The sequence below is a fragment of the Neolamprologus brichardi genome, chromosome 15 (assembly GCF_056152115.1).
Source record: "Neolamprologus brichardi isolate AB-2024 chromosome 15, ASM5615211v1, whole genome shotgun sequence".
NCBI classification, from domain to species: domain Eukaryota; kingdom Metazoa; phylum Chordata; class Actinopteri; order Cichliformes; family Cichlidae; genus Neolamprologus; species Neolamprologus brichardi.
The window spans coordinates 14,043,706-14,070,881 of record NC_142118.1 but is presented as its reverse complement, the minus strand read 5'-3'; the positions used below and the strand labels follow the sequence as shown (position 1 = coordinate 14,070,881).

Sequence of the window (27,176 nt, the reverse complement as noted above, 5' to 3'; positions counted from 1 at the left end):
TAAAAGGGTCCACAATGACGCAGTTTGGAGACAAACTTAAGTAGGCAAGGATGAGATGGTTTGAACATGCGGAGAGGAGGGATGGTGGATGTAATGGGCAAAGGATAGTGAATATGGAGGTGCCAGCCAGGAGGAAACAGGACTTCCATGGGTCTAGTGAAGGAGGGCATGCAGAGGGTTGGTGTAACAGAGGAGGATGCTAATAATAGGGTGAGATGGAGGCAGATGATCTGCTGTGGCGACCCCTCAAGGGAGAAGCCAACAGAAAAAGAACCATTAACAAATTCTCAGGACTAATTATTATTTAAATTGTTTCTTTTTGAAAGTTTTTTTTTAAATTACATAATGTATCTATAATCTAAATGCATTACTTATGTCTTAAAGAATGTTGCATTCTCAAAGTGGTCTATGGGTGAGGACAGTAACATAATACTGGATGGAGAGCCAATGTATGTAGGCCCTGGAAGGCATCCATTGCCTGCAGGACTTGAACCACAACCAGTGACATGGAAGGTGGAGGGAAGGGAAGAACCCAGAAATTGAGACCTAAAAGCAGCTTAGTAAACATTAACCCCTTTATATACCCTTTAAATTATCTTAAAAGAATGTAACAAGGAAAAGAAAACCTCTACATCTCTAAATTAGCTGCAGCTTCTTGATTGTGTTTTTATGCTGTGATGTGAACATAAAGACAAGGTATAGAGAAACTGCTGAACCGCAAAGTGGTGCTGAGTGTAGTGCTGCAGGTCAGTACTTGCAGGGTTAAAGAATGGAAAGTAACGAACAACAAGAAGATCTGGGCTGATCATCTGTGCACTTTCTCCTTGGAAGTGGAGCGGAAGAGTTTACGGTTTGCAGCTGTGAAGGTGTGACTGTGACAGTTATATAATAATTTTCAAAACGGATGAATACACTGCAAGTCACCCCATCCTAACTTTGGTTATGTAACATGTCACTGAAGCCTGCACAGCTGAAAAGTTAGTCGTGATGAAAGGACTGGTGGCAGTCAAATACAGATTCAGGGAGTTTTTGCAACAATACCATGGGTCACATAGACGGTTTATTATTCATTAAACATAATGGATTTGTCTAAAAATGTGAGGCTTTGTCTACATAGGGTGTTAAAAAAAAACACAAAGTAGAAACAAAAGTCGGAAAATCTTTGACAACCAAAAATGCTAGAAAACAAATTAAGATAGAAAATGGTAATTTCTTTAACTTAAACAGGAACTAAAGGCCTTTTTTTCCTGAAGCTAATGCATTTTGTTTATGATGCATTAAATACATATTTTATTAAAGCCATTCTGCATTGAAGCAACTTTAATATGTAAAATATTTTCTCTTTGGTTTTAGACAAAACGGCTGTTGTGCTGTTAGGAATTTTCAGCTCAATGAATATTTGCACTGTGACTGTTGAGGGCATCTCATTCATTATTAAATCCCTGGAAGGTACAAAGAACGATGAGTGTTGACTTCCCCTGCAATCTATAACACACTGAATGCTGAATAAATGTAGAAAAACATGCATACAGTAGCTGCCCAGGAGGCTGTACCAGAGTGTGTGTAGCAGAGTCTCTTGTTGCTCTAATGCTGGATGATTTGAGCATTTGCTATGAGTTACATTTAACCATATGCACACAGACAGGTGTAGAATTTTTTTTATTGCAGAAAAATTGGGTAATATTTTTTGGTAAAGTGCTTTCATTTTTCAAAATAAAAGGCAGCTTGTCACGCTTAAAACAAAAAAAAAAGTCACTATGTGGCGTTGTTAGGGGCACATTTTTAAGCAACTTTATAAAACTTGATACAAAAGCAAAGCAAAGCAACACATAACATCTGTCTTCAGAGGGTGGAAAGGGTTTGGTTATGTTTTCATTTAGACAAATCATCTGAATTGGTAAATTATTTAACATTATCGCAGGAGATTTCCTGTAAACAAACAAAGATTATGTTTACACAGACCACCATCCTTTAATTGTAAAATAATTTTCTGAATGTGTTTCCCCACTTATAAAATATTTACATATTTTTAAATATTTAAAATCCCATGTTGTTTACATTTATGTTTAACTGCTAAACAATTTTTTTTATGTCTTTCTAAGCACGTTTCCATCCTATGGGTGTCATTTAGAATAAAAGCATTGTTGCTAACTTGCTTTTTCTTGATTTTTCATGTAGTTTTCTGTTTCCTTTCATGAAAGTATATTTCTCAACATACATTTATTCAACTACTACATTTTGTTCGGCCAAAGTAATGCAAACCTAGACACTGGTGGTACCAAATATATATTCCCCAATTGGTTGTGATTGGTTGTTGAATGATGCCACTGGCAGCTACATGGTGAATTTGGTGTCAGAATGGTATATGGTGTTACACCCAGAGCCACTGAGTAAGTCACTTGTGTCGGTGAGCGTTCAGAATTGGGTTTGTCACGCGATGCACGGCAGTGTTTAACAGCAAATTTAAATTAAGTGACAAACTGTCAAATTTTGATAATTATAAATCTATAACTGCATTGATTTATTATATTACTACACCAGATACAACTGTATATGTGATTACATCAATATGTATACATACAGTAAAATATGTGAGGATTTGTCTGGACACTTAACCAGAGCTGTTGAATAGAATGCATTGATTTGAACTGTTATGAGGCTCCATGATCCGCCATTACTGCAACAAAAAATAGAAAAAGGTTCATTGGAGTGAATGGAGATGATGTGACTGTGTAGTCCATTCAGTGAAAAAATATACCTCCACTGCTGTGCACAAAAAAATTGTGTTACATGTATTTTCAAAATAAATGTAAAGCTGAAAAGTATGTTTTGTTGTGTGCATTTATTGGTAATTGAAATGTGTTAGCAGAATTTTCAAGTGATGATGATTCATCTCAAAAATCATGAGACACTGCTCTCCCATATATAAGCTGCCTTTATAGGTTAAAGGTATCAGTACTGGTATCAACACTACTATCTGTATTTACTTGGTATTGGATCGACACCAATATCATGATTAAAAATTAAAATAATACACCAAAAGCATCAAGATCAAATTTAAGACACTGTCCAAGAGTAATAAATGAGAGCCATGTTAATTAAATCATGTTTTATTATAGTTAAAGAAAATACATAATGTTAATGTATAGTAACACACAAAGCTGACTGTTCATCACTCGGTTCAAAAGAGATGCTGAACAATGTTAACAGGCATATTGCAGTTAATGAGAACATTCCAGTACAAAAAAAGGATGAAATGTGACACTCTGTAAAGTAAAACCACTAAACTAAAATATAATAAGCTGAAGATTATGTAAGAAAACTTTTTCAGAGAGGACTGAAGCAAAAGTGAGCACTCCATAAAGGCCTCAGCTAGCTGAGCCAAGTGCGTTTAGACGGGGCTGGAGCAAAGACTCCATAAGTGCATGAGGTGCAAACTGTGAGGCCATCAGTAAGTGAGGTGGACGCCTGATATTCTCAGCCATCAGTACTGAATTCAACATTTCTGTGTAGTAAAGTGGGAGGAGTTAATTGGGGTGTATCGCCAACATAATGTGACTCCATTAAAAAAATGGTTCTCCAGTGTATGAAAGCATGTACGACAGTCCTCTAAGGTGCAGCACTGAGTAATGACTTTCCACTACACGTAAGTGAGCTTGCATGCTCTGATTTAGACTATGGGAATATAGTTGTTCTATATGAAAACATATGACAAGCAACATGTACATAAGATAGTTTGATGCACACGAAGAAACTTTGCAAAAGAAATTCACAGCGCTTTGCAGCGAAGTCTGAATGGGCTGTCAGGGAGGCCTTAGTGGTTGAAGACACTGTCGCAGGTTTGATCCCCAAAATGTTCTTCAGCAAACCTGCTCAATCATTCTCAGTCATTTAAGCACCTACACGGTGGTTTAATCTCATGGATGGAGAAAATAAAGTAGTTAGCAGAGCAGAAAGTTTGGTTTAAACTTGAACTGTAGACACACAGGAGACACTGAGATCAATTATCTTTTAAACGTTCACTGAAAAAATAGGTTTTCCCTCAATAACACCTACTAGTGTCCAAATATATACAAGCTTTAATTTTACTGAAGTGACCATACTCGTTACAACCAAAGATTTATTTTGGAAAATGTGGATTTAAGTTGTTTTTTGTTTCAATAAAATATATCTTGGCAGGGATTTTATACAGTTAGTACACCCTACTTACTCTTAAAAGTGTGTCTCACAGTGTATTTTGTCCCTTTTCATATTCAAACATAAAGTTCCGCCTCATGAGCACAAAAAAATACTGAGTTCAATATTAAGATACTCGATATTCAGAGGTGCAGAGAGATGCATGTGTTTTTTTTCCCCTGTCTTCTAACAGCAATAGTTGTGTAACGAATGCTTCTAAAACAACCATTAGCGTCATTTCTCTGTAACATCAGTAACAATGTTAGCGCTAAATGGTTTGTGCTTAATTAATGGAAGTTAAATACATGGCTGGAGTCTGAAGGATGCATCCGCTTCAGTGCCAGAAAGAGGCAAACGTCTAGAGTCCAACATCTCTTCAGGATGCAAATAGAGTTCCCTTGGTGTCCACAACTAATCTCGCACCACAGTAGGAGGGCTCTCCCTCACTTCAAGTGGGACTTCATCTAAATGCACAAAGTCCTCTGGGTTTCTAGATGGAACATCTGCGTTTATTGAGTCTTCTGTAGGTGTTGATGCTGTGCAACCCCGTGGACACTGAGCTGATGCCCGAGTGGCGCTGCAGACTGCACACACAGCCGTTAGAGTGAAGGGGATTGGAAAAAGCCTCTCCCTGCTCCATGTAGGTGTCTGAAGTGGAGAGGTCACGGGGGATGATCATGGGTATGGAGTACTGCAGCTTCTCTCTACTTTTGTACCAAAGACAGGAGCACATGGACTGGAAATGAAGCACCTCAGCGTAAACGTTACGCAGACCCCGGCTTGCCGCTCCGCCTCCCCCGCTTCCTCCGATCGCACTTCCTCCGATTGCACTCCCTCCGCCGACAAACCCAGAATGCGTGGAGGAAGGAGAGGCCGGATCTACGGAGCAGTTGATGTGTCCGCCTGCCTGTCCGTTATGTGCCAGTAGAGCCCTCTGTTCAGCATCCCTCTTCTCGTCCTCGGCGTTCATGGTCATGAAGCGCAGCACTGCTAAGTTGAGGAACGCTCCAATCACGGCCAGACCTGTCAAGATGTAGATGAAGCTGAAGGCCACGTACTGCGGCTTCTTCTGCAGAGCGTGCTCATTCTGCAGCGCCACATAGTCCCCAAAGCCGATGGTAGTGAGCGTGATGAAGCAGTAGTAGAAGGCGTGAAAGAAAGTCCACCCCTCAAAGTGGGAGAATGCCACTGCGCCCACACATAACGTGCTCATGCAGGATATGAAACCGATGGTCACCATGTTGACCAAGGAGACCTCAGTGCGCCTCATTCCAAGGCACTTCTTCAGGCGGTGGAGCAGGTACCTGACAAAGGTGTTGATCCGCTCACCCACGCTCTGGAACATGACCAAGGTGAGAGGGATGCCCAGGAGGGCGTAAAGCATGCAGAACACCTTCCCTCCATATGTGCTGGGGGCTGCATGGCCATAACCTGAGGGAAGAAGGGAGAAAGAAGCAGGGTTACTGGGGCAGAACTAATTAAATCTGCAGTGCAGAGGACAGGGGTCTGAGAAGAGAAGGCTGGAGGCAGGAAAGATATGAATGATTTGTATTCTCTGAGCAGCTCTTCTGATGAATTCAAAAACCCTTCATTTCACAGCGGCAGTATGCAATTGGAGATGAGAATGCACAGCGGTGCGGCGGGAAGAGCCGAGTATTGATGTCGCGTACAGGAGAGAGAGAGAGCTTGAATAATTCATTGACAATCGGTGTCCGCAGAGTGGCTTCAACTAATGAGTACATTTGCACCTAATTAGGACTCAACATTTTCCAGATCAAATAAACAGGACACCATAGGGTAGTGTGAACATACCGGTCTTTTAGTTTGTTTCTATAACATCACTTTTTGCCCCACAAAGTATAGAAACTCGTCAGCATTGTCAAAGCTCCCCCAAAAAGTATCTATGGCACAAAATATATCAAAAAGTGGGAGAAAATTTTCCAGTAATTTATCCCCCATAATAAAACAGAGAGCAGCTGATAAACCACTTATGGTAAAAACATACTGTCAGGGAGATGTGTACTCACTGAAATGGCCTGCAGGCACACACTACCTCCTACTTTATGGCCTGACTCAGAGATTTTGTATCCATACAGAGCAAGGAGCTCCCAAATTTCAGGATGTATTTTTAGGTTAATTGTCAGCCTTTTGTGTCATAACATCATCTTCTCATTATAATTGCCCAGCAGGATATGACTCCCTCGCAAGCAACATCATTACAGCGTGAAATATGTTCCCAATACAAGAACCTGTTGCACGCCAGGGCCGAAAGATGACGTCCCCGATAACAACAGGCTAGGCAAGTGGAACGGGCTGGCCAATAGTTGAATGTAATTACTCCTGGGTTGATTTAATTCTTTAGGCTCTGGTTCTTTTGCCGTGCTGATCCGTGTGTTTGAACCATCTGTCTGTCTGGTGCCAAATATGTTTAAAGCTTTCCCAGTTGTGCCGCCAAAATGAGAGTCATTACGACTGATGGATCTCTCAGTAGAAGGAAAAACCTGACCTGTTCTCCGAGTGCGAGGACATCTTGCTTCTTTGTGGCTTTGCCTATTTTTAATCTCATCCCCACAAAGAAATTTATCACATTTTCCAAAGACAGAGAAATTACCCCTGACTTCAGTCTTTTCTAAGTAAGAGACTGAGTCTCGGGACAAATGATGACCTTAGGTTGAGCTTAATATCTGCACGGGAGTGCTTTTAAACTTGATTAAAATTAGCGTTCCTGGTGCAGCACACGTACTATTATTTCATCACTTATTGGTTGGGATGGTTAAATAATTTACTTTTAGGTCTTTCAACAGTTTATCCATTAGGCCTGCAATAATTTTTCCAGCTGTTCTCCGAGACTGTTATTTGCTTTCAGCCATTACTTCTAGCAAACTGCTTAAACAGTTTAATAATTTGAATTAACGATTTCAAACATTTAATCAGCACTTTCAGCTGTTTATCCATGTTATCTGGCCAGCTATTTATTCAGTACATTTAGCTCTCTATTTCAGCCGTCTATTATGTTAATCTTTTAAAAACTAAGTTTGTAATGTTACCTATTAGAACCATTTTTCTCTTGCTTTCTGTAAGCGATTACAGAGCTAACTGAGCAAACTGGTTGATGTTTTATAAACCATTTAAAGGACACAACGTAAGTTGTTTGTCATTTAACTCTCTGTTCCAGTCACGCTCCGTTCCTTTGAGGATATTTAAATCATTCTTTTCACTAACACGTTTCAACCTTACTGCTATACCTCGTCCTGCATGCTGTATTCAGTTCTTACAATATACTGTTCGAAAGTCTTGAGTCAGCTTTAATTTCTTACTTTGCTTCCATGAAGCCAAGCTTTCCTGTCAAGTCTTTCAAAGTTTTTCTTTGCATACTGGCTCCTTTTTTTTCTTTTTTTCTTTCTTTACATTTTCAGCCCAATCTTTGTACCTGTAAAAACACAATTTGTTCCCATTGCTTTAGCTGAATCTATGAAAAATGACAACGATAACCCAGTTGCTCTTTGGGAATCCCCTTGGGTGATTCCCAAAGAGCTGGGGAGCTTCTAGCTAAACTTGGCACACTTGCTGTGCAATGTGTCCTTAAAAATCAGAGGAAACTGGAAAGGTGACGTGGCAGTGAAAGTGGGAGGCCCAAAAAACTATTGACAACATGAATAAATAGGAAAAAGTCCAGCAGAGACCCAACAAAATACACGAGAACTGGACTGAAAATCTGTGGCAACATTTCTTATGTAGTGATGAATAGAACTGTGAAAGTTCTAGTTAACAATGAAGGAGGATACAACAGTGAGGGTCTACAGCCATCTTTAAAATACGGTGGAAGTTTGTCTTGGATTTTTGGCTGCATTTCAGCTGGTGGTGTTGGACATATGTGAAAATTGCTGAAATTATGAACACGGAAAAGTACCGTCAGATTTTGATCCACCATGCAGCACTGTGTGGAAAACATCTGAATGGTAATGGCTTCATTTGTCAAATGGTAATGAACCCAAACACACTGCCAGTGCCGTGAAAGGATCCCTGGACAAAAAAAAACCACACTACGTAACTCTATCAGTCATGGATTGGCCTCCCCAAAGCACAGACCTCAACATTATTGAAGTAGTATGGGATAATTTTGACAAAGAGCAGAACAAAAGGCTGCCATCATCCAGAGAAGAGCTTTGAATCTCCTTCAAGAAGCCTGTTTAACTATTCCTGAAGAGTACTAAAAGACATTAGAAGAACGTTTGCCTAGGAGAGTTCAGGCTGCGTTGACGAATAAAGGTGGTCACACCAAAATATTGACTTTCAAGCTTGTTAGAATTATACAAACTCTGTTTTTGCCATATATACTGTATGTTTGCATACATTCCAATACATTGCTGCACCATCTTCCTATCAAAATGTAATGAAATGAGACGTTTGTACAGTGCTGTAATCAGTCATGTGCATTTGCCATTATTATAATAACTGACTACTGACTTGCTTTTTCTCCAACAAATGCTGCTAATCAGAAATGCATATGGTCAGTCCATCCCTCCGACTTCCATCTCAGTGTTACTTTTTATGCATATATATTAAAGTCATAACCTTCTAAGGAAATTTTTCATTATTACTTTCATTTCAGAAGGTGCAGCTCAAACTTACTTCTGCATTTGAAATTATTTATTACTGTCCCCTCAGGCCCTGCACACTGCTAGTAGAGAAGAAAAGAAGAAGAAGTCATTGAAAGTTAACATAATTAGTCACAGTGCAAGAAAAGATGTTGGGGTGAAATCCCTGAGTGTGTTTCTTTCTCTAAAATGTTAGCCACATACAGGGTTTTGTGGCTCTCCCCATAAAAATAAAAAATAATTCCTGATTTAAATGTGGCCACTAGCCTCTTTGAGGTGCTGCAGTATAGCACATGTGCATATGTGATTTCAACAAACTAACCAACCATCAGTCTTCAATGGAAAAGTCTGGAATGTCCAAGCCTGGCAAAGGCGCCATCAGGTCACAGCTTCGACCAGGAGCGTGCTTGTTGTTTTTACATTCACAGGGTTGTGCAGGGTGAAATGCGTCCCTGTAGGTGAGACTGTGAATGTGCGTTTTGTATCATCCATATGCCGTGAATGACCTTAGCTGTGCCTTGTGCCATCGTGTCACTGTGTGCTCACTCAGAGCACACTGAAAAGTCAGGAGTGTTGTCATAGTGTGGAAGTAACTTTAATATTTTATCTTGTCTGTGATTTTATGTTGTGGGTTTCATTAATATCGATTTTGATTATTTATATTTTGTATACACACATCCACACATGTGCAGTAACACTAAGCGCAGTTGTCTTTTTCTGACAATGTTGTATTTTCTTCTGTTCTCTTTATTCTTATTATCTTATCCTATTCCAGTGTTTTTCTTAATTTTTGCTACTGTAACTTTCCACTGTCCCCTTTCTGCTGTGACACAACAAATTTCCCACTTGTGGGACTAATAAAGGTTATCTTATTCTTTTATTTGCATGCTTTTATTAAAAAAAAATTGTACTACTTCCAACCTGCCTCTCCACAATTCAACAAATAACCTACACCTGCTCAGTCACCTGATATAAAAGGAGTTCAGCGTAGCAGTTGGCACAGTGGGATCGATACATCACAGAGGACATCACAGAGACTCACCAGGGTGGGGCCCCAATGGAACAAGGAGGAAGTGGCAAAATGGACTGGGAAATCCAGTTAAAGGCGATCTATAGTGCGGAAAGTGACGAGAAAGTCATTGTTACGATGGCTTCTTGAGCATTTTGTTTAAGAAGGTGATGCCTGTGGACATGATATTACTGTAGACTGGCAGTTAGCATTGTGTGCTTTTAGTTTTTGTTATTTTAAATGTTCTACACTTAAAATTCTTCCCTGACTTCTGCATTCTGAGTAGGGTAGGTTTCTCACCATCCAACTAGCTCACAACATTTGGCTCCATGTGACTTCTTTCTTTTTCCTCAAAATATAATTTCAGTTGAAGGGTTGTTGTTTTGACATAATAGACGTACATATCGCAAATATGCACGTGCAGCAGTCACATCTGGGACTCCCAAAAGATGGGATCTAAAAATAGGATTTTTAAGATTTTTACCTGTAAGTAAAACTAAATAAATGCACTGATTAATCATTCATCGTGGAGTAAGCAGGGCAGTGTATGCTCAGGTGAGCACAGAAGTTGAGCTGTAGGCCTGCTTGGAGCTGTCACAAAGAGCATGTGGCCTGTCGAGACAGGGGGATGACCAGAGTGACAGTGGCACTCGTCACCGGCGCACACGGGAGCTGGAGGCAACAACGCCAGCAGTCCTATCACTATGTGAGAGAGTGAAGAGTCGCACATGACAAAATCATCTTCAGAAAGGCCCCCAAACAGTGACAAAGTTATCATGAGACACGATGTCTCCACAGGATGTCTCCTGTTCGCTCTGTTTGCATGGATTATAGTGACTGGCAGAGGAAAGGTGCAGCCTCATCCGTCACAAAACAATAGAAGATAAAGAGGTTTTGTTTGAACAACCCCTGACTGTCTGAAACTGAAGTATTAATCCAGAAAAGATCTAGTTTCAAATTCGCCTCTGTCAGTGCACCCCAGGGCAGCTGTGGCTACAATGTAGCTTACCATCACCAGTGTGTGAATGTGTGTGTGAATGTGTAAAGCGCTTTGGGGTCTTTTTTTTTGGGCGCTATACAAATACAGGCCATTTACCAAATTGGCAGTGTCGTTATGAAGAAATTGCCACAACTGTTTATGCATATTTGATGGATTGATCATGGGGGAGGTGGGACATTAATCCCCCGCTAAAATTATCTCAGATTCTCAATTTGTGTTGGGATTGTTGCATGATAGAAAACCAGCACTGAAGGCTTTTGCCGTATCCCGAGGCTGATTGTCTCGTAACCCAATTCCTGTAATTATCATGTGAAAGAAAATCTGAAAATTGCATAACTGTGGAAGGAGATAAGAGTTTTCTAAATACTTATTTGGCATGGGAGGCTAATGAATTTCAGCAGAACACAGGTGCACCATACACTCAGACCCTCCTCGCTGCTGCCTCTGATTGCAGAATCAGGATTTACAGCTAATGCCTCTAGCAACAGGTTAGTGCTAATTTAAATGCTCCAAAACAAATCATTCTGCAGAGAGAAATATTCCCCTGTGATAGGCTTGCCAACATTTTGTAATTTGGAGGTTTCATTTCAAGATTTCAATCCTGGCCTGTAATACTTTTTGGGGGTTTTTTTTACCCTGTAATTCATTTCACAGTTTTTAATCCGTATTCACTTTAGCAGATGGGAGCACAGCTTTTCTCAGTGCTGTGCCATATTAACCCTCGATCAGATTTTCCAAATTAAATGTTTGATATCTTCCAACACTGCTCATCTGTAGCAATGCAAATGCAAAACTGGTGCTGGTTGTCATATCTCCTGTCTGACTCTAGTTTGCCTTTACAATTAACAATTCAGTGTATACAGTTCCTTCCTGCTTCTTAAGCAAAACATTAACCGCTTTCCCAACTGCATCTAAAGTCTTCATTACGCTGATTAATTAGGCAGGGGTAAAACGGGCTTTGAAAATACATCAAAGAATGGCATAAATGCAGCTCCCAGGGCTCCAGTTCTCTGTCACTCAATTAAATTTTCATTGATTACCAGGCACAATTTGTTCTCGCCAGCAAGACGAGGAGCACAACCTATTCATCAGCTCACCTAATGGGAAGGGATTCTCAAAGAGGTGGTGCATTTATCAGGGGCTCTTTGTCAGTAATTTGTAAGGATAGGCTGCATGCAACTAATCCACAGCATACACCACAGAGGTAAAGTGTATTCACAATAAGTTCAAATGCGACCATATATGTAAAAAGATCCAAAATCTCAGGATATGAAGTCTGTAACTTAGATGCTGGTGGCAGCACTACACCCTCTAGGGTAGGCGACTGATAACGTCCTTAAACATCTCTGCATCCTGAAGCCCAGGCAGCACCAAGCTTGGTAGTGCACTCATCAGTCTCTCTCTGTGTATGTGTGTGTATGGTTTCACACAAGACTGAGGGACAAAGGTGAAATGAGTGGAGGGTTTGGTTTTCTTTTCTTTGTATTACTGAATAAATTAGAAGCTCTCAGAGTGAGGAAACGATGCTGTTTGCTGGGTAGCATGTTAAGGTGTTTTAGAGGTCTGTGAAGCATTTGAATGGTCTATTTAATAACTGTGATGAGAATTATTTCAGATTTTAAGCTAATATTTTGACAAAATTAGCATATTATCCTATTTACTGTGTGGCATAAAAGATTGTTATCTAAAAAGGTAGGAAAATCTTACTTAAATAAAATTTAAAATTACTATTTAGTAAAATGTGTAACAATAAATAAACAAAGGTCAGAAACCAAAATAAAACATTAATGTCTGTCATGTAAAAGACGATGTCATTCACAGACTGTGAGCAATAAGTACACAGAGGCCCGCACGACGATGCATGATTTGTGTCTATCCAATTTTTAGTATTACAAAAGCAGTTCACTTCCTGCCAGGGTATATTGTCATAGTAACTTATGCTGCAGACCTAATCTGCTCTAGATGCGGTCACACTCTCGATTAGAAATCAGCAGGTATGAAATCACTGCCTACTGAGCAATCAGGTCTCTGGAAAATGGCATCACTGATCCTGAAAGACCCATCAAGGGCATCTAAAAGTCTTTGTGCTTCACAGAACAAGTTTAGTAATAAATATAAGTTATTGGAAGCAACTTTATTATTGTTGGTATTTTGTTTTACAACAATTTGTTGTGTTCTACGAGTATAAACACATGATCCTAAAGCAGCGATTTGTGCTTTTGGGCCTTGTATTGAATTTGCATTTACCTTAACCCTAAAGTTTAATTCTGTCTTTTATATTTATTCATTACTCTCAGGTTATGAAACTCTAGCGCGGCTGGAGGTAAAATAATAAAAACTGCTGATCTGGCTGCAGCAACTGTGTGTATGTATAACCTTTTCATATTTTTTACTATTATATTTCTCTATTTTAAAATCATTTGTGAAATTTAGCTCCTCTGCTACCAACAGACCCGCCCATGTTTGTGATCGGTCAGATTCTGCCAACACGATCCCTTCTGAGATTGTCTTCTGTCGTCTTGGTTCTGTTTCACCCCCAAAAAGAAAAATGATTACTAGGGTTTCCAAAATTACTTCTTAAAGATGAGGTGTGGTTATGTAACTGTAGTCAAAATTAAATATTTTTTTAAATGAATTTTTTGGGGGAACAAGAGGCTGAGAGGTAACACCAAAGCCTTACAGTATTTATACAAGATGCACATTTTGGAAGGAGTTTGGAACATGCTGTAAATATATAGACTAACATGCTAAACACAGCAGATGCTCAGAGGCTACAAGTATGATATCCTGACATGCCTTGATTTACTCTAGCCCCGCCCATCTCGTGTGTCATGTTGCACCATAAAAGGCTGAGTAGTTTGACACCCAGCCCATGAGTCCTGGGGGGAGGTAGTGCCTCTTATCTAGCTATGTGTTGAACTACCCAAAAGTGAATGAGTGGAAAAAACTGCAAAAAGCTTTGGATGTGCATACAAAAACCACCTGTTTCTATAGACCTACTGAAGCAGTGTACCTAGAAGAGTTGTAATAATTTGCGCTGAGAGGGAATGGCTGTCAGTGTGTAATGCGGCCGTGATCTGTAAACAAATTCCTTCTGCAAAGCTGAAGTGTGCTCTGAGGTGTTGGACACAATCACAATATTCAGCCGTATATGGCCATCCCAGTTCTTCAACGTACAGGTGGCCAGAGGAGGCATCCCAGCGTGACGTCACCCTTATCTGCGTTTACACCATCCCTGAAATGATGAGCAGATTGGGGAATGTTCTGTACAAGTGTGCAAATAAACACATCATCATCATGTCATCCTCTTGGTACAGACTGTCTTTGAGCAGCAGCCCAATCTGCTTCTTCCCCGCAGCCCGCTTTCATCTCTCGTTGACTCTGGCCAAAGACATCCTTGTATGACCCAACAAACTGTAAGTCTTGTCCACATGTAAGCATCAAACCTTTCGAAGAATAACACCTAAAGATGTCACATTAAAAGGCCATTATGACATTGTATTTCCCACAAATACAATTCCACTCTTATCTAAAATGTGGACCTAAAGCCCCCCCATTAATTGTCATTCACAGACACTTCAAACTCCAGACGACCTCACGATTGTTTATAGAGTACAAGCACTCCAGCTCAGCACTGGTCCTCCCACCTCCCTCCAGTACTCCGTTTGGCTTTTGACCCACAAGGCCTTGCTGACAGCTGCTGCGTAATGTCCGTGTGTGTGTGAAAGGCAGGAATTCTAAGACCAGTTTTAGTGGAATATTTACAGCGAGTGAGTGTAATCACGATCTGGGAAAACAGAAATATGCTTGCTTGATTTATTTGAAATGAGTTATGGATTTCAAAGAAATACATTCAGGCATGTTGATGACTTCAAGTAACTCCGGTGACCTGAAAAATTAGAGTTCTGATATGCTGAAAATGTTTAATTTTATACAAAATGAGGAGAAAATTCACCTCTAAGCTCCAACCTGATTGCCAAGATAAAGATGTGAAGTGGACGCAGTTTCTAAGATTCCATTTGTTCCTCCCATACAGTAAATTATATACGCTATACACATCATGTACACCTTGCTATTACTGAGTTGAACCGCCTTTTGCTGTCAGAACTGTCTTAATTCTTTGTAGCAAAGACTCAAGAAGGAGCGACACGATAGCATTACACAGATTCGTTTCCTGATCGTCCCAATCCTAACCCCATTCCATATCCCAAAAGTGCTCCATTGGATTGAGATCTGGTGACCATAAAGGCAATTTGAGTACAGTGAACTCACTGTCATGTTCACCTAACCTGTTTGTGACATGGTGCCTTATTCCAGAAGATGAGTACACTGTGGCCATGGTCACGGGAAGGACATGGTCACCAACAAGACTCAAATATTCTGTTAAAATGATGTTTGGCTGGTACTATGGTACAAAGTGTGGCAAGAAAATAACCTTCACATCATTACACCAGCAGCAGCAGCCTGAACTGTGCTTTCATGTTGTTTACACCAAATTTTTACCCTACGATCCAAATGTCAGAGCAGAAATGTTTTCAGAATGTTTTTTTCTGTCTTCTGTTGTCCAATTTTGATGAGCCGGTTTGAGTTGTAGCCTAAGTTACCTGTTTTTAGTAGACAGCAGCAACTTCAAGGTTAAACATGTACATTCAGACATGCTCTTCTGCATACTGTTTAATAAGTAGTTATTCCAATTACCATCTTTTTCCTAACAGCTTGAACCAGTCTGGTTATCAGCCTCTGTCATCTGACATCAACAAGGCATTTTCACCCAGAGAACTGCTCCTCACTGGGTATTTTCTCCTTTTTAGACAGTTAGGAGAAAATAGGGTTGTGTGGGGAAAATCCCAATAGATCAGCAATTTCTGAAATACTCAGACCATTCATCTGGCACCAACAACTATGCCATATTACAGTCTCCTTATCACCTTTGATGATCTATTTGAACATACATAAATGCATTAATTTGCTGCCATGTGTTCAGCTGATTGAATATTCATGTTATCAAGCAGTTGAGCACCTAATAAAGTGACTAGTGACTTTAGAGAAGGTCTGAAGAAAACCTGCATTAATTGTATTAATGGCCTTCAGTGGTGGCTCCTCTGATGATAAAGAGTCCAGCAGGAAAATGTTTACTGAGATCATGAATCGAGTAAGATTCATGAACTCCTGATGGGTTTATGGTGTTAATCATTTGCTTCAAACCCTCTGAAAAACTTCTTGATGTTAATTTAGTAAATTATTGTTTCACATACCAATCTTTGATCAGCACCCATGGCTGTCAGATATTAATGCTTTGAGTAGTGTTATTGTGAATGTGCGAGGATAGAGTTCAACACGGAGTATCTCTACTGCTGAAATGTTTAAGGAACCATGTTTTTTTTCAAACCACAAGTTTTAGCGGGTAAACCTAAACAAAAAGAGTCAGAAAACTAAACTATCTTCATTCATCTACAACAACACTCCAACTTTTGTCTTTAGTTGGAGGATCCATACTTTTGCCGATTGCTGTTTTTGCTAATGCTGGAATATGACACTGAGCAGGGATTTTAGTAGGTCAGAAAAGCGTGCTAATGTGGTACCCCTTGACTTAATGGAAAGTCTATCATATGTCTTAGATTTTTGACCTCTACATTATCAGTGGGACTTACTTTTCCTGAAAAACAAAAATGCCTGATGATTGGTTTGCTTGTTTGTTTGTTTTTTAAAGGGAATTCTCTTGCAATTTCATGGGTCAAGTTTTAAAGGGTGACAAAAAAAAGAGTTTCTGACCAGGCGTCCTTATGCGACAAATTGCAAGTGAGAGTGTTGGTAAAACAGATGATGGAGCAGATATTCTGAGCGTTGCGTTACAGTTGCAGTGAAATTGACGTCTCAGACACATACATCTCTCACTTGTCAAGCATTTAATTCAGGGGTCTCCAATCTCAGTCCACGAGGGCCGGTGTCCCTGCAGGTTTTAGATATCACCCTGGGTCAACACACCTGAATCACACGATTAGGTCATTACCAGGCCTCTGGAGAACTTCAAGACATGTTGAGAAGATAATTTATCCATTTAAATCAGCTGTGATGGATCAAGGACAAATCTAAAACCTGCAGGGACACCGGCCCTCGTGGACTGAGATTGGGGACCCCTGATTTAATTGGACTAAAAGTCAACCAAATCAGCTTTTCAGTCTTTCCAAATAGGCTACATTTGCTTTTTAGTGTGCTTTATCTTGACCAAAAAGCATCCCAATTTATATGAGAGACCCATCTTGCTAACCAACCTAGGGTTTTAGCACTGGCTTCAGCTGATTATCTCAACCCTCTTATCCAAACATAATGACAGCAACAGTTAAATGCTGAATTCAAGACTTAAATGTAGTATTCCACACAAACAATATTGTTTTAATGCACACGGTGTTAAGTCAGGAGTCGCAAGAGATGTGAACTGGATAGTGGTTCGGTCTACAGCGTGGATAAGGACAATGCTTTTAATTTATTGCACAAAAGGAAGAGAGCATGATGGTAAAGTGTAAACTGCATCCAGGACAGAAACAACTGCTTTATACTGCTAACACAACTTCAGCTCTTTGCAAGCACCTGCACAGCATGATGGCTCTAGGCTAGCCAAGAACCTGGAGTGATATTAAAGCTGAGTGAATACCAACCCCAGCCTGGGAGCCAGACCTTCAACTTCAACAGGTAACAAAGTCAGTGATGAGAAGTCTGGCTGCATCCTCCATTTCTATTTGTTCATGTTCCTAAAGTAGACTCCCTTAGGCAATCACTTTAAAGTATCTCTCTCTTGGTTTTCATCTTTGCCTTGTGTTGTCAGCTTTGTGTTCATACCTAAATACTAAGAGAACGATCATACAGTATGTGTGTCCTCATTAGGACAGGGATTTGTGCTGATGTGTGGGACTGTGGTCTAAAGTTTTTTATTGTTCAATGATAATTACGAGGCAGTGTATGTTAGGTCATATTAAAGAAAAAATGAAAGTAATGTCAGGAGTACTGCACTGACCACAACAAAAAGGAGGGAAAACATTCAACATGCACAAACATTTGACCACACAACATGAAATTAATTTGCGCAAACGTAGTCTTTGATTTGCCGCTTAGCAATCATGGCCACTCGCAAAGCAGAGCCAATGAGAACCCAACGAAAATTGGGTGGTGACATCATTTCTTTCAACGTTTCTTTTTACCAATGACCACAAACATTTCCTTTGCTTTCAATACTAGTTAGCTTAACCCAGGGGTCGCTAAATTTTACTATAAAAAGAGACATTTTTGAGCTCAAATCGACATTATGAACAACTGTATAAATTAAATCTGTACTGACTTTTGTTATTTTTTTTGGTAATTAAACTTTTCTTTTTCATTTGTATTAAAAAAATTATGGAACTAAAAATGCAACATTTTCATTTTTCACTTTATTTATTGGTTTAAAAATTTTATTAACGAAATCTTGGTTTAAAAAAATAATAAATTAATAATAATAAATTAATTCAATGTTTGTTTGTTTTTAATTAGCTTTTTAAAATTTGTAAACTGAGAACATGAAGTCTTGGCCCTGATATCTGCTGGCCACAGCCCCAAAACACTGTTTGTCATCTCAAGGCAAAGTCATCAGACGATAGATGGGTTCCCATTAAACCTTAAATAAACCTTAACTCAAGCCAAAACACATCAACAGGTGTTATTTGTCTGGACATGCTCAATGAAGAGAGCTTAAAACGGTGCCTATAAAAACAAAAAAAACAACGCTATCCTGCAAATGGGAGAGGCAGAGCAGTTTTGACTGGCTCCTTTGTACAGTACAACACATGACTAGTCGTGTAAATCACTGCCGTCAGTGTGTGAATGAACAAGTGTATTTCTCTAGCCAATAAATCAAAATACTGGCGATAGCCACTGGAACCCCTCAGCATCCTAGCAGATACACTTATGGTATCAGTTTCAAAATCTTACGTTGCCCTGGCCTCAAGTCAAGATTTTCAGAATACTGGACCTCTGATCTTGAAGTCAGGGTCACTGATATTTGAAAACATCCAAGATTACTTGTTGGTGCCCCTATGGCATCAATTTGAAATTCCTATGTCACCTTGTTCTCGAGTTATCACCACTTGCTCACCCGCCCGCCTGGGTGACGATAGTTCCCCATTGCTGTAAAAATCATAGCCTTTTTTTGACTGGTATAGCGTCAGATCTCAGAACACCCAACAACATAATGAACTGGCCTTTTAACTGAGATTTCTTTGCAAGGCTGTACTTTGACATACTGATAATGATGTCAGATTTGTCAGCTTCTACATTATTCAGATGATGCTGTCAGCTGACTGTGAAATAGTGAGAATAATCTCTTCAATCAGGCTTTCATTACATGCTTCAACAGGGAACAAGGAGCCTGTCCAGCCGCTGAGAGCGAGCGAGAAAAAGTGGGTGATGCGAGATGCATTCATCACAAGCAATCTGATGTAACGCCAGAAGAGACAGCGCATTGGCAGAGCGTCTGTCTGGGTTCACTTTAACTTGGTTACCCCTGTGTGGGCCTGGGAGCATGTGCTTTCATCCAGCACACAGCTGAGGCCCAAACACTGAAGCATCACAAGCGTTCAGACCAAAGCGACCAGGCGTCAGATGTGAGAGCTGCGACTCGGCTGCCAGTGCCCCAAATATACCTGTCTTGTAGTAAAACCCTTTCACTATCATGCCATACAGCCGCAGCATTCACTATCTGCCAAATCGCCTTTGTCCACAATAGAAAGCACTGTGGCTGTGTCTGTGTGTGTCCAAGTCACATGTTTTGCTTTCACTGTGAAAAAACCCCACTATCAGCGTCTATTTCCAAACGTACTCCTTAGGTTCCTTTTTAGGGTATATGAGAGGAAACCTTGGCAGGCCACAGTTTTCCATGAGGTCAGTAAGCAAGGCATTCCAAGCAGAGTGTGAGATCTCTGGGAGGTTTAGCTAATTAAATAAATCATGTGATTTATGTACCTGATACACAGTTGATATGGACTTGTTTAAATCTCACAACACAGCTGTATTTAAATGGGTTCACATACACTAACTCTGTACACAACACGGAAGTGAGAGCGGAGAGGAGGACAGAAGAGGACAGTAGGGATGAAATATGAAGGGAAGTGAAGAAATTCAAGGTTAAGAAATATCACTTAAAAGTAAGACAGATTATGACTTTATCCTGTATCGTGTCCTCTGAAGCATTGTTGTGAATTTAAAAAGGGCTATTAAAGAAGTACAGACACATTCAAGTCTTAATTTAGGTGGGAGGAAGTCTCTAATTTGTTGTCGTGGCTAATGTAGGAGCTTGAGTTGGGATTTCTTTTCTACGCTTTTAGGAGGTCAACTCAAATAACAGACGCATCTTTTTCAAGTGCTCCACTTGGGCTATCTGCTTTAAAAGTGTGCCTGTGTGGGCAGGGAGAGTGAAAAAAACAGGAGAAAGGGAGAATATGTTGTGTAATATGATACGGGAATTTCAAAGAGTTTCTTTTGGGAATAGATGCAAATTCTCTGGGTCGTGCAAAGCATCGATGCCGGTAATAATGACGCATTAAGCCAAAACAAGCAGAGATTTACACAATAATGACACGATCTGACTGCTGAATGAGTCTGGGCTGCCGAGTCATAGCCAGGAAGTGAAGAATGCCGAAAAGCTCGACCCATTTGATAAAATATCAATTAGAACTGTAGAAATAGCTTTACATTGAGAGGTATGCCTCAGTGTTATGGCTCAGTTTCCCAGGCATAGATTTAGCCGAATCCTAGAGCTCAATGGCAGTCTTCATCAGTTTTCTTCAGTCTAGGACTAGCCTTTATTCAAGGCTTGGAAAGTAGATGTATATGTTGCAATTAAGAGTGTGACTTTCAGTGGGCGGTAAGAGCAGAGGATAATTGGCTAGCCGGTAAGATAAAAGTAATGAATAATGAATTAGTAATGTTAAAAAAGAGTAATATGTGATTATAACCTTTTTAAATGCTTTAGTGAAATAAACAAATATGTAATTTAACTAAATAAGATTTAATAAAAGGACAGCAAAAAACACAAGGAGGCACAATTTTAGGTAAGAACAGTGTTTTAGAAAGTCCAGTGTAAAGACCAGTTGGTGATACCCTGGAGTCACCGTTTAATAGGAAAACAATTAGTATCCCCCACTGGTTGCTGGAGGTTTCTGGCTGCCGCTTCAGTAAAATTGGTTGCAAAGTAGTTGGCAACTGTATGCAAACAAATCTTCCATACAAACTGCAGGCACTGATTGGTCTTTAGACCTGTGTAACTGGATCTTTGCCATAAGCCGTTAAGTATACCTCATACAGTATTAATTAAGAAAGACCATCCCCTGCAATGGTTGAGCTGGATTCGCTAGTACACCTACCAATAATGCACAAACAGTTGAGGTATAATGTTTTGAAATAATCAAATCACCCTCTAAAGCGGTCGCATCAGGTCAGAAATACAAACTTTAGTTCAATATACTGTCCTAACATGCAAATAAGGTTGGGAATCACAAGTTTGGTACATTTACTCACAGGTGTCGATGGCGAGGATGACGAGGACAATTTTCTGTGGAATATATAAAAAGCAGAGACACACTTACATCTAGGCTAGGAACTAGGTCAAGTGTGAATGAGGAGATGACTGCTATAATCCACACACTATGAAATGCATTTTGATCCATTTGGACTCCAAAAGTGTTTTGTGTTTGTCACGTGGGATGACAGCTAAAGCAGCAGATGTACCGCAGAACCTGAGCAACACTGTATGGTTGTTGATCCTGACACACTGGAGGGGCTTTGTCTAGTCCAGCGTGTTAAACAAAATACATAACAAGACTGCTATGATTTGACTTTTCCTTCGATTTATGTTTATTTGAACAGCAGTATTATTTTATTCAGCTGAATGCCCTGTTAGAAAATAGCTGCTGTTTGTCTTGCGATTAGGTTTCCATGACTATTGCTTACCCTTTCGCATTTATTTACTCTGCATTTATGACTTTCCTTTATCCTCTTCTGTATCTATTTATTCTGACCCCTCAGCTGTTAATTCAGTCTTGTATTTGCTCTGTCTTTACAGCCTGTACCTGCCTCTGTCACCTGATTCCAGTGATATATGCATGCTCGCTCTGGCTCATGTTCAACTGGTTCAGTTGTTCAAAGGGAGCAGATGCTGTCCTAAACTGACAGACGGAGAGGGGGGGGGGGGGGGGGGGGGTCTGGAACATAACACAGAAAGATCAATTTACTCAAAGCAAAAAGATAATATGGAAAAACTCAGAACTAAATAAGAGGCCATAGAAACACGAGGAGGTGCAATGACACGTGTCTCACTACGTAAACAACTTAAACTGTGCCCATGTTCATCGGACCCAGCCCCGACCTGTGGCTTTTTTAAAGGATTGTGAACCATTTTTGGTTATGTAGGCCACCTCGCATTCATCTTTCCTGAACCATTATTAGTATTTACAAGAATACTGAACAGAAGCTAGTTCCATCCATTCTCTTCCAGTTATCCATATGCAGGGTGGCTTGAGCCTATCCCAGCTACCACAGAGTGAGAGTCGGGGTCCACCCTGGACAGTGGGCTTGTCCCAAGTAGTTTTAATGCCTAAACCATACACTGTTTATAACTATTGATTAGTCAAGTCTCAAAGTGTGCTGCTGATCAGTCTTTTTGGTTGTTTTTTTTTTAAGTTTATGTGAGTAGCCAAGACCAGAACAGTAGTGTGGGGGCTTGATACAAGATTAATAGGCACAAGGAAAAAATGCCAAACACATATCCATGCCACACGCTTGATTTGTTGTTTAAGACCGAACCGGTGCCCCTACAGTAACATCATGGCGTTAACTTTTCTTCTTCTGCAATAATTTAATGGCACCCAATGATGTGTGCAACTCAGAAGCAGCTCTATATACATAAATAGCGATATCAGATGGAAAGAAAGATTAATTACCAGAAAGTTGATCCTGTTCATCTGATACGTTTATACTGGGAGAAAAATCTTTCATTCAAGTGAAAACCATACATCCAGCTGAACAGACTCAACCTTCTAGGATTTCCTTATTAAGCACGCACCAGAACAAAGATTAGCTACATTTTATTTCAATTTTTGGTACAGTTCAATGGCAAAAGAGTCTCACTTTTCATTCTTGTGACTCACAAGGTGCAGTTTGAGAAAAGGACTCTTGTGTTAAACAAACTTGTCAGAGGTAAGCAGGTTTCCATTTGCTGTCCTCTGATGATCTCAGCAGTTCAAGAGGTATTTTTAAAATGGAATTTGATGAAGACATTTCCAAACACAAGCCCACATGAGAGAATGTGTGGGTGCATCACAGCACTCTCGCAGAGATAGGAGCATGTGTGGTCGTCAGACAACGGCTTTCTGCTGGAGACACAATTGCCCATCAACATCCTGGCTGAGCCGTTGACCAGGCTCATTGCCACATTGTAAAACTATCATATGTCGTGTCATGTGATGCACAAGACTAATGCTGGCACCTGACTTAATGACCAGAGGCAATTAAATCATGTAATGGATCTTATTAAGGTGTTATATGAACCCTAAAAAGAATTAACTACTCCTCGTGTGCCTCTGCAAAGACAGCATGTTGTTCTGTTTATCTTGTGATTATTTTATATTTCTTGTGCAAAACTGACAGATAAATCTGAACAAAAGAGCAAAAAGCATTTGGCTTAATGGTTTTTCATAAGAGAGTCATGCTGTCATTCACAGCAGGGATTCAATGCCTCGATTGAAATGGCTGGAAAAGCCGAACAATAAAAATTGTGGGAGCACAAAAGTCTTTATCAGCAACACATGTCTTTTTCAAGTGCACCATGTTTATTGGATTTTCTGAGCTTGTACTGCATCTCTTTAAACTTGTCCTTGTTAAGTTAAAGATGACAGGCAAATATAATGTGTGTGTTAGAGGTTAGGTGTACCTTTTAATATCACAGGTTTTCAATATCAAGTCAAGTCAGGCTGACAGTGTGCTGATGGGGCAGCTCTGGTTGTTTTTTCTTTATTATTCAATCCTTTTATACACTCGAGTGTCCCTGCTCATCCAGGTTTTCTGGTCTTATAACAAGAAGGGTGTTCAGCCCTTTGAACTGACCTGCCTTTGCAAAATGTACACTAATGCATTACATGTCAATAAATGTTCCTCATCAAATCCTGCAAGTGTAGTAACTTTGGAAAACTGTTACAGAATGACTATCCAGTTTTCACTGTCAGGTCTCTTTGTCACCTTGGTGAGGTAACTGCTGCCTCGGGCAGCCCATATGGCTGGAGCAAAGAGACAGGGTGCCCCACCCCCTCTCAATCTGCAGGTTCACCTTACCAGAACTGGATCACATAATATCTGCAAATCGCTCCGTGGCATTCATGATAACCTACTTGGAGGGCTAGACTCCAGACTTCATGTGTTTCATTTAATATGTTTTGCCTGATACCATACATCAGGCAGTCAATACTACTTATCGTGAATCCTAGTTTGAAGAAAACACCACTTTTGGTTTAAATCCTGTCTTGACTTAAATTCTTATAATGTAACAAACTCAGTGCGTTAAACAAAAAACAGTTTTCACTCCAGTTTACACTTTATATTTATTAGAATCAAACTGTCCAGCTGATAAAATGTGTGGCTAATACAGGAAGAATAGGCATATATTATGTGGACAAAATGAATTAAAAAGTAAACAGCCAGTGCTGATGAATGAATTATTTAAACATTACACACACGAGAACAGTTCCTCTTTCCCATTTCAATCCATCACAGAAAATTAGTTTTATCTGCTACGCAACTATAACTGTTTGTTTTATCCAATGATGACAGCACAGCATCTAAAACTGTAAGAGAGTATTCACTGTACCACAAACTATGATTTTTTCAACTTAATAAAGTCCTTAAGGTATTTCATGATGATCTTTTGTCATGGTCTGCAGTGGGTGGCTGGAATTTCCATAAGGCTCCTGAACCTACCTGGGATCCGCCCCTGGGCAGGGCCAACTCCTGCACACCTGGAGCCTATTGCAGGCAATCAAGCCAGAGGGATTTAAGCCACACATTGATGTTCATTCACTGCCAGTTCGTCATCAACACATTTGCTGTTTTCACCTTGGCTCACGCTCCACCTCCAGACTCAGGATACCAAGCAATCATTTTGAAAATCCCTCTGTGCCTCACCTGCCTGCCCTCCTGCCATCACACTCCATCTGAAGCCCCGGATCTCAGGTCAGCCTTTCTACGCCACTCAGCCCTCCCTGGATTCTCTTACCCCCCTCTCAACACTCCATGTCCCCTACTGCAATGTGACTGTTCCCTGCTCAGCTCCACTCTGCATCCCGTTTCCTCGCCCTAGCCACGTTTCCCAGGCCACGCCACGTCAAACTCCACGTCTTATTGTTTTTTGTCTTTGCTACGTTTTTTGCACTACGCCTAATAAATTGTCACATCATCTGCTGTCTCAGCTCTGGGTTTCTGCACCTGAGTCCTGCTCAGTACAGGCCACTCGGCCCCGTGACATCTTTTTGATCTGTTTGTGCTAAAAGCTACCAATACTTAGTCATACCATAGTCTTATGTTTAAAGATTTTCAGCACAGATTTGTAAATGTTTTGAAGAGAACAGAAAATATTTCTGTCATCCTGAGTTGTATTGGTGTTGAAAGACAGCAATATTCAACTGAAAGCTGAATACTTCTTCGTGCGACTATATAGTGAAATCAGTCTTGTTGGGCTGAATTTCATCTCACAGCACCTTCCATGTTTAAAACGGCTATATTTTTTGTTGCAAGGCCGACTTTGTTAATCATTAGTGCAACAAAGTCATGCATCCCTGTTATCTAATACGAATGCAAAAGAGTGTATTACGAGCCCTACCAGGTCTAAGCAGACCGTCCAGGAGAAATGTGTCAACAAAGCGTTAGGGAGGTACGTTGAGCCTAAATTCAGAGATTTTATTGCCACCAATGTGACTGTCATTTAATGTGGCTAAATCACCAGGATAACTTATGCTGAACAACCTGGTCCTAAGCATCATCATCATCATAGTTTATTTATATAGCACTTTAAAAACACATAAGCAGGCTATGTACAGAGTTTAGTTTATCAGTTGAAAGCGACCACCAAATGAAGCACAGTCATAAAGTTACAGCAGTGCAAACTGTGCTTTGTACTGTTACTGGAATTTACATTCAGATGGTGATGCAGAAAATGGATACGTTTTTTATGTTTAATCATAATGTACTCCCAAGTCTTTGTTATTTATCACCAAGAATAGCTATCCATCCAAAGGCATAAGAGCTGAACAGTGAGTAATTTTTAACGTCAATGTGTATGCAGTTTAGAGTTTAGAAATAAATAGACTGCACTGAGCGATCATATAAATGCATTCATATGTTTTACTGCCTTGTGTAAATATATTTATTTCACCACTTAGCAGTGATGATCAAATTTAATCAAATTAAAATTATTAATATTAATTAATTTCCATTAGACCCACTTTCTTTCCTTTTATTTATTTGGCACCAGAGCAGAAAAACGGCAGATGTCTTTAAGTTATGTTTCAGGTACTTCAGTATCTAGCAAGAAAAAAGAGCTGCAAAGATAAAGGGAGTAATATTTTTTAACTGGCAGGTCATTTCAAATGCAACGTTTCTACCAGTTTAACAAACATCAGCAAACACACAAACTGTTTGTGTGAAGATTGTCACACAGTGTGTTGCTAGCTAAAGGCCCAGCTGCTGTATTTCACAGGGAGAGAAAAGAAACAGCTAAATTCATTCAGAGATGGAGAAAGATAAGAAAGACAGGGCAGTAAAGGAAGAAGAGGTGGTGAGGACTCGTATTTGATAAACTGGAAATTTAAAGCTTAAGGTTTTTAAATCAGATATTGGGTCTAAACATGTGACATGTCTTTTTCATATTGTGAAATGTGCTGCAAAACAAATTGAGGTCGACTAACTGTGTTATTATAAGGATGCATAAAAATCCTCTGCAGGTTAGTGAAGGATAAACAGATTGCAGTACTGTGATGGATTTAAAGTAAAGGCCAGTGTGTGACTGGTGCACAGTGTCTAGTATAAAGACAGCATAAACAGTGTACTGTCAGTATCGAGAATGGAAACCAGCCAGGACAACTCATGAAACATCTGTTTACATCTGGTTGAATTCAGGTGTTTAAATCTGCAAAGGGCAGCAGGTCAGCTGACCACAGCCTTAAGAAAATCTTCTGGAGCTCTCAATAGAAATTATTGTGAGCTGTGCTTCCTTCCCCCACGCTGAGCCATTAAAACTGTTTTTAGGGTTCCCCCATTCCCTGAATTCCACTCTAACTCCTGACTGTACTTATTTTCCTGTTTAGGGGCAAAGAAAATACAG

At 40.0% G+C, this 27,176-nt stretch overlaps 1 protein-coding gene across 1 annotated transcript in view; it reads right to left on the bottom strand.

Moving 5' to 3' along the window:
- Nucleotides 1-3,113: 3,113 nt before the first annotated feature.
- kcnk3a (potassium channel, subfamily K, member 3a) overlaps nucleotides 3,114-27,176 on the bottom strand; it is a 47,405-nt gene continuing 23,342 nt past the window's right edge. The window contains exon 2 of the mRNA XM_006792574.3: nucleotides 3,114-5,607. Within this exon, the coding sequence (XP_006792637.1) occupies nucleotides 4,667-5,607 (941 nt within the window). The 3' untranslated portion in view covers nucleotides 3,114-4,666. The remainder of the gene's footprint in view (nucleotides 5,608-27,176) is intronic.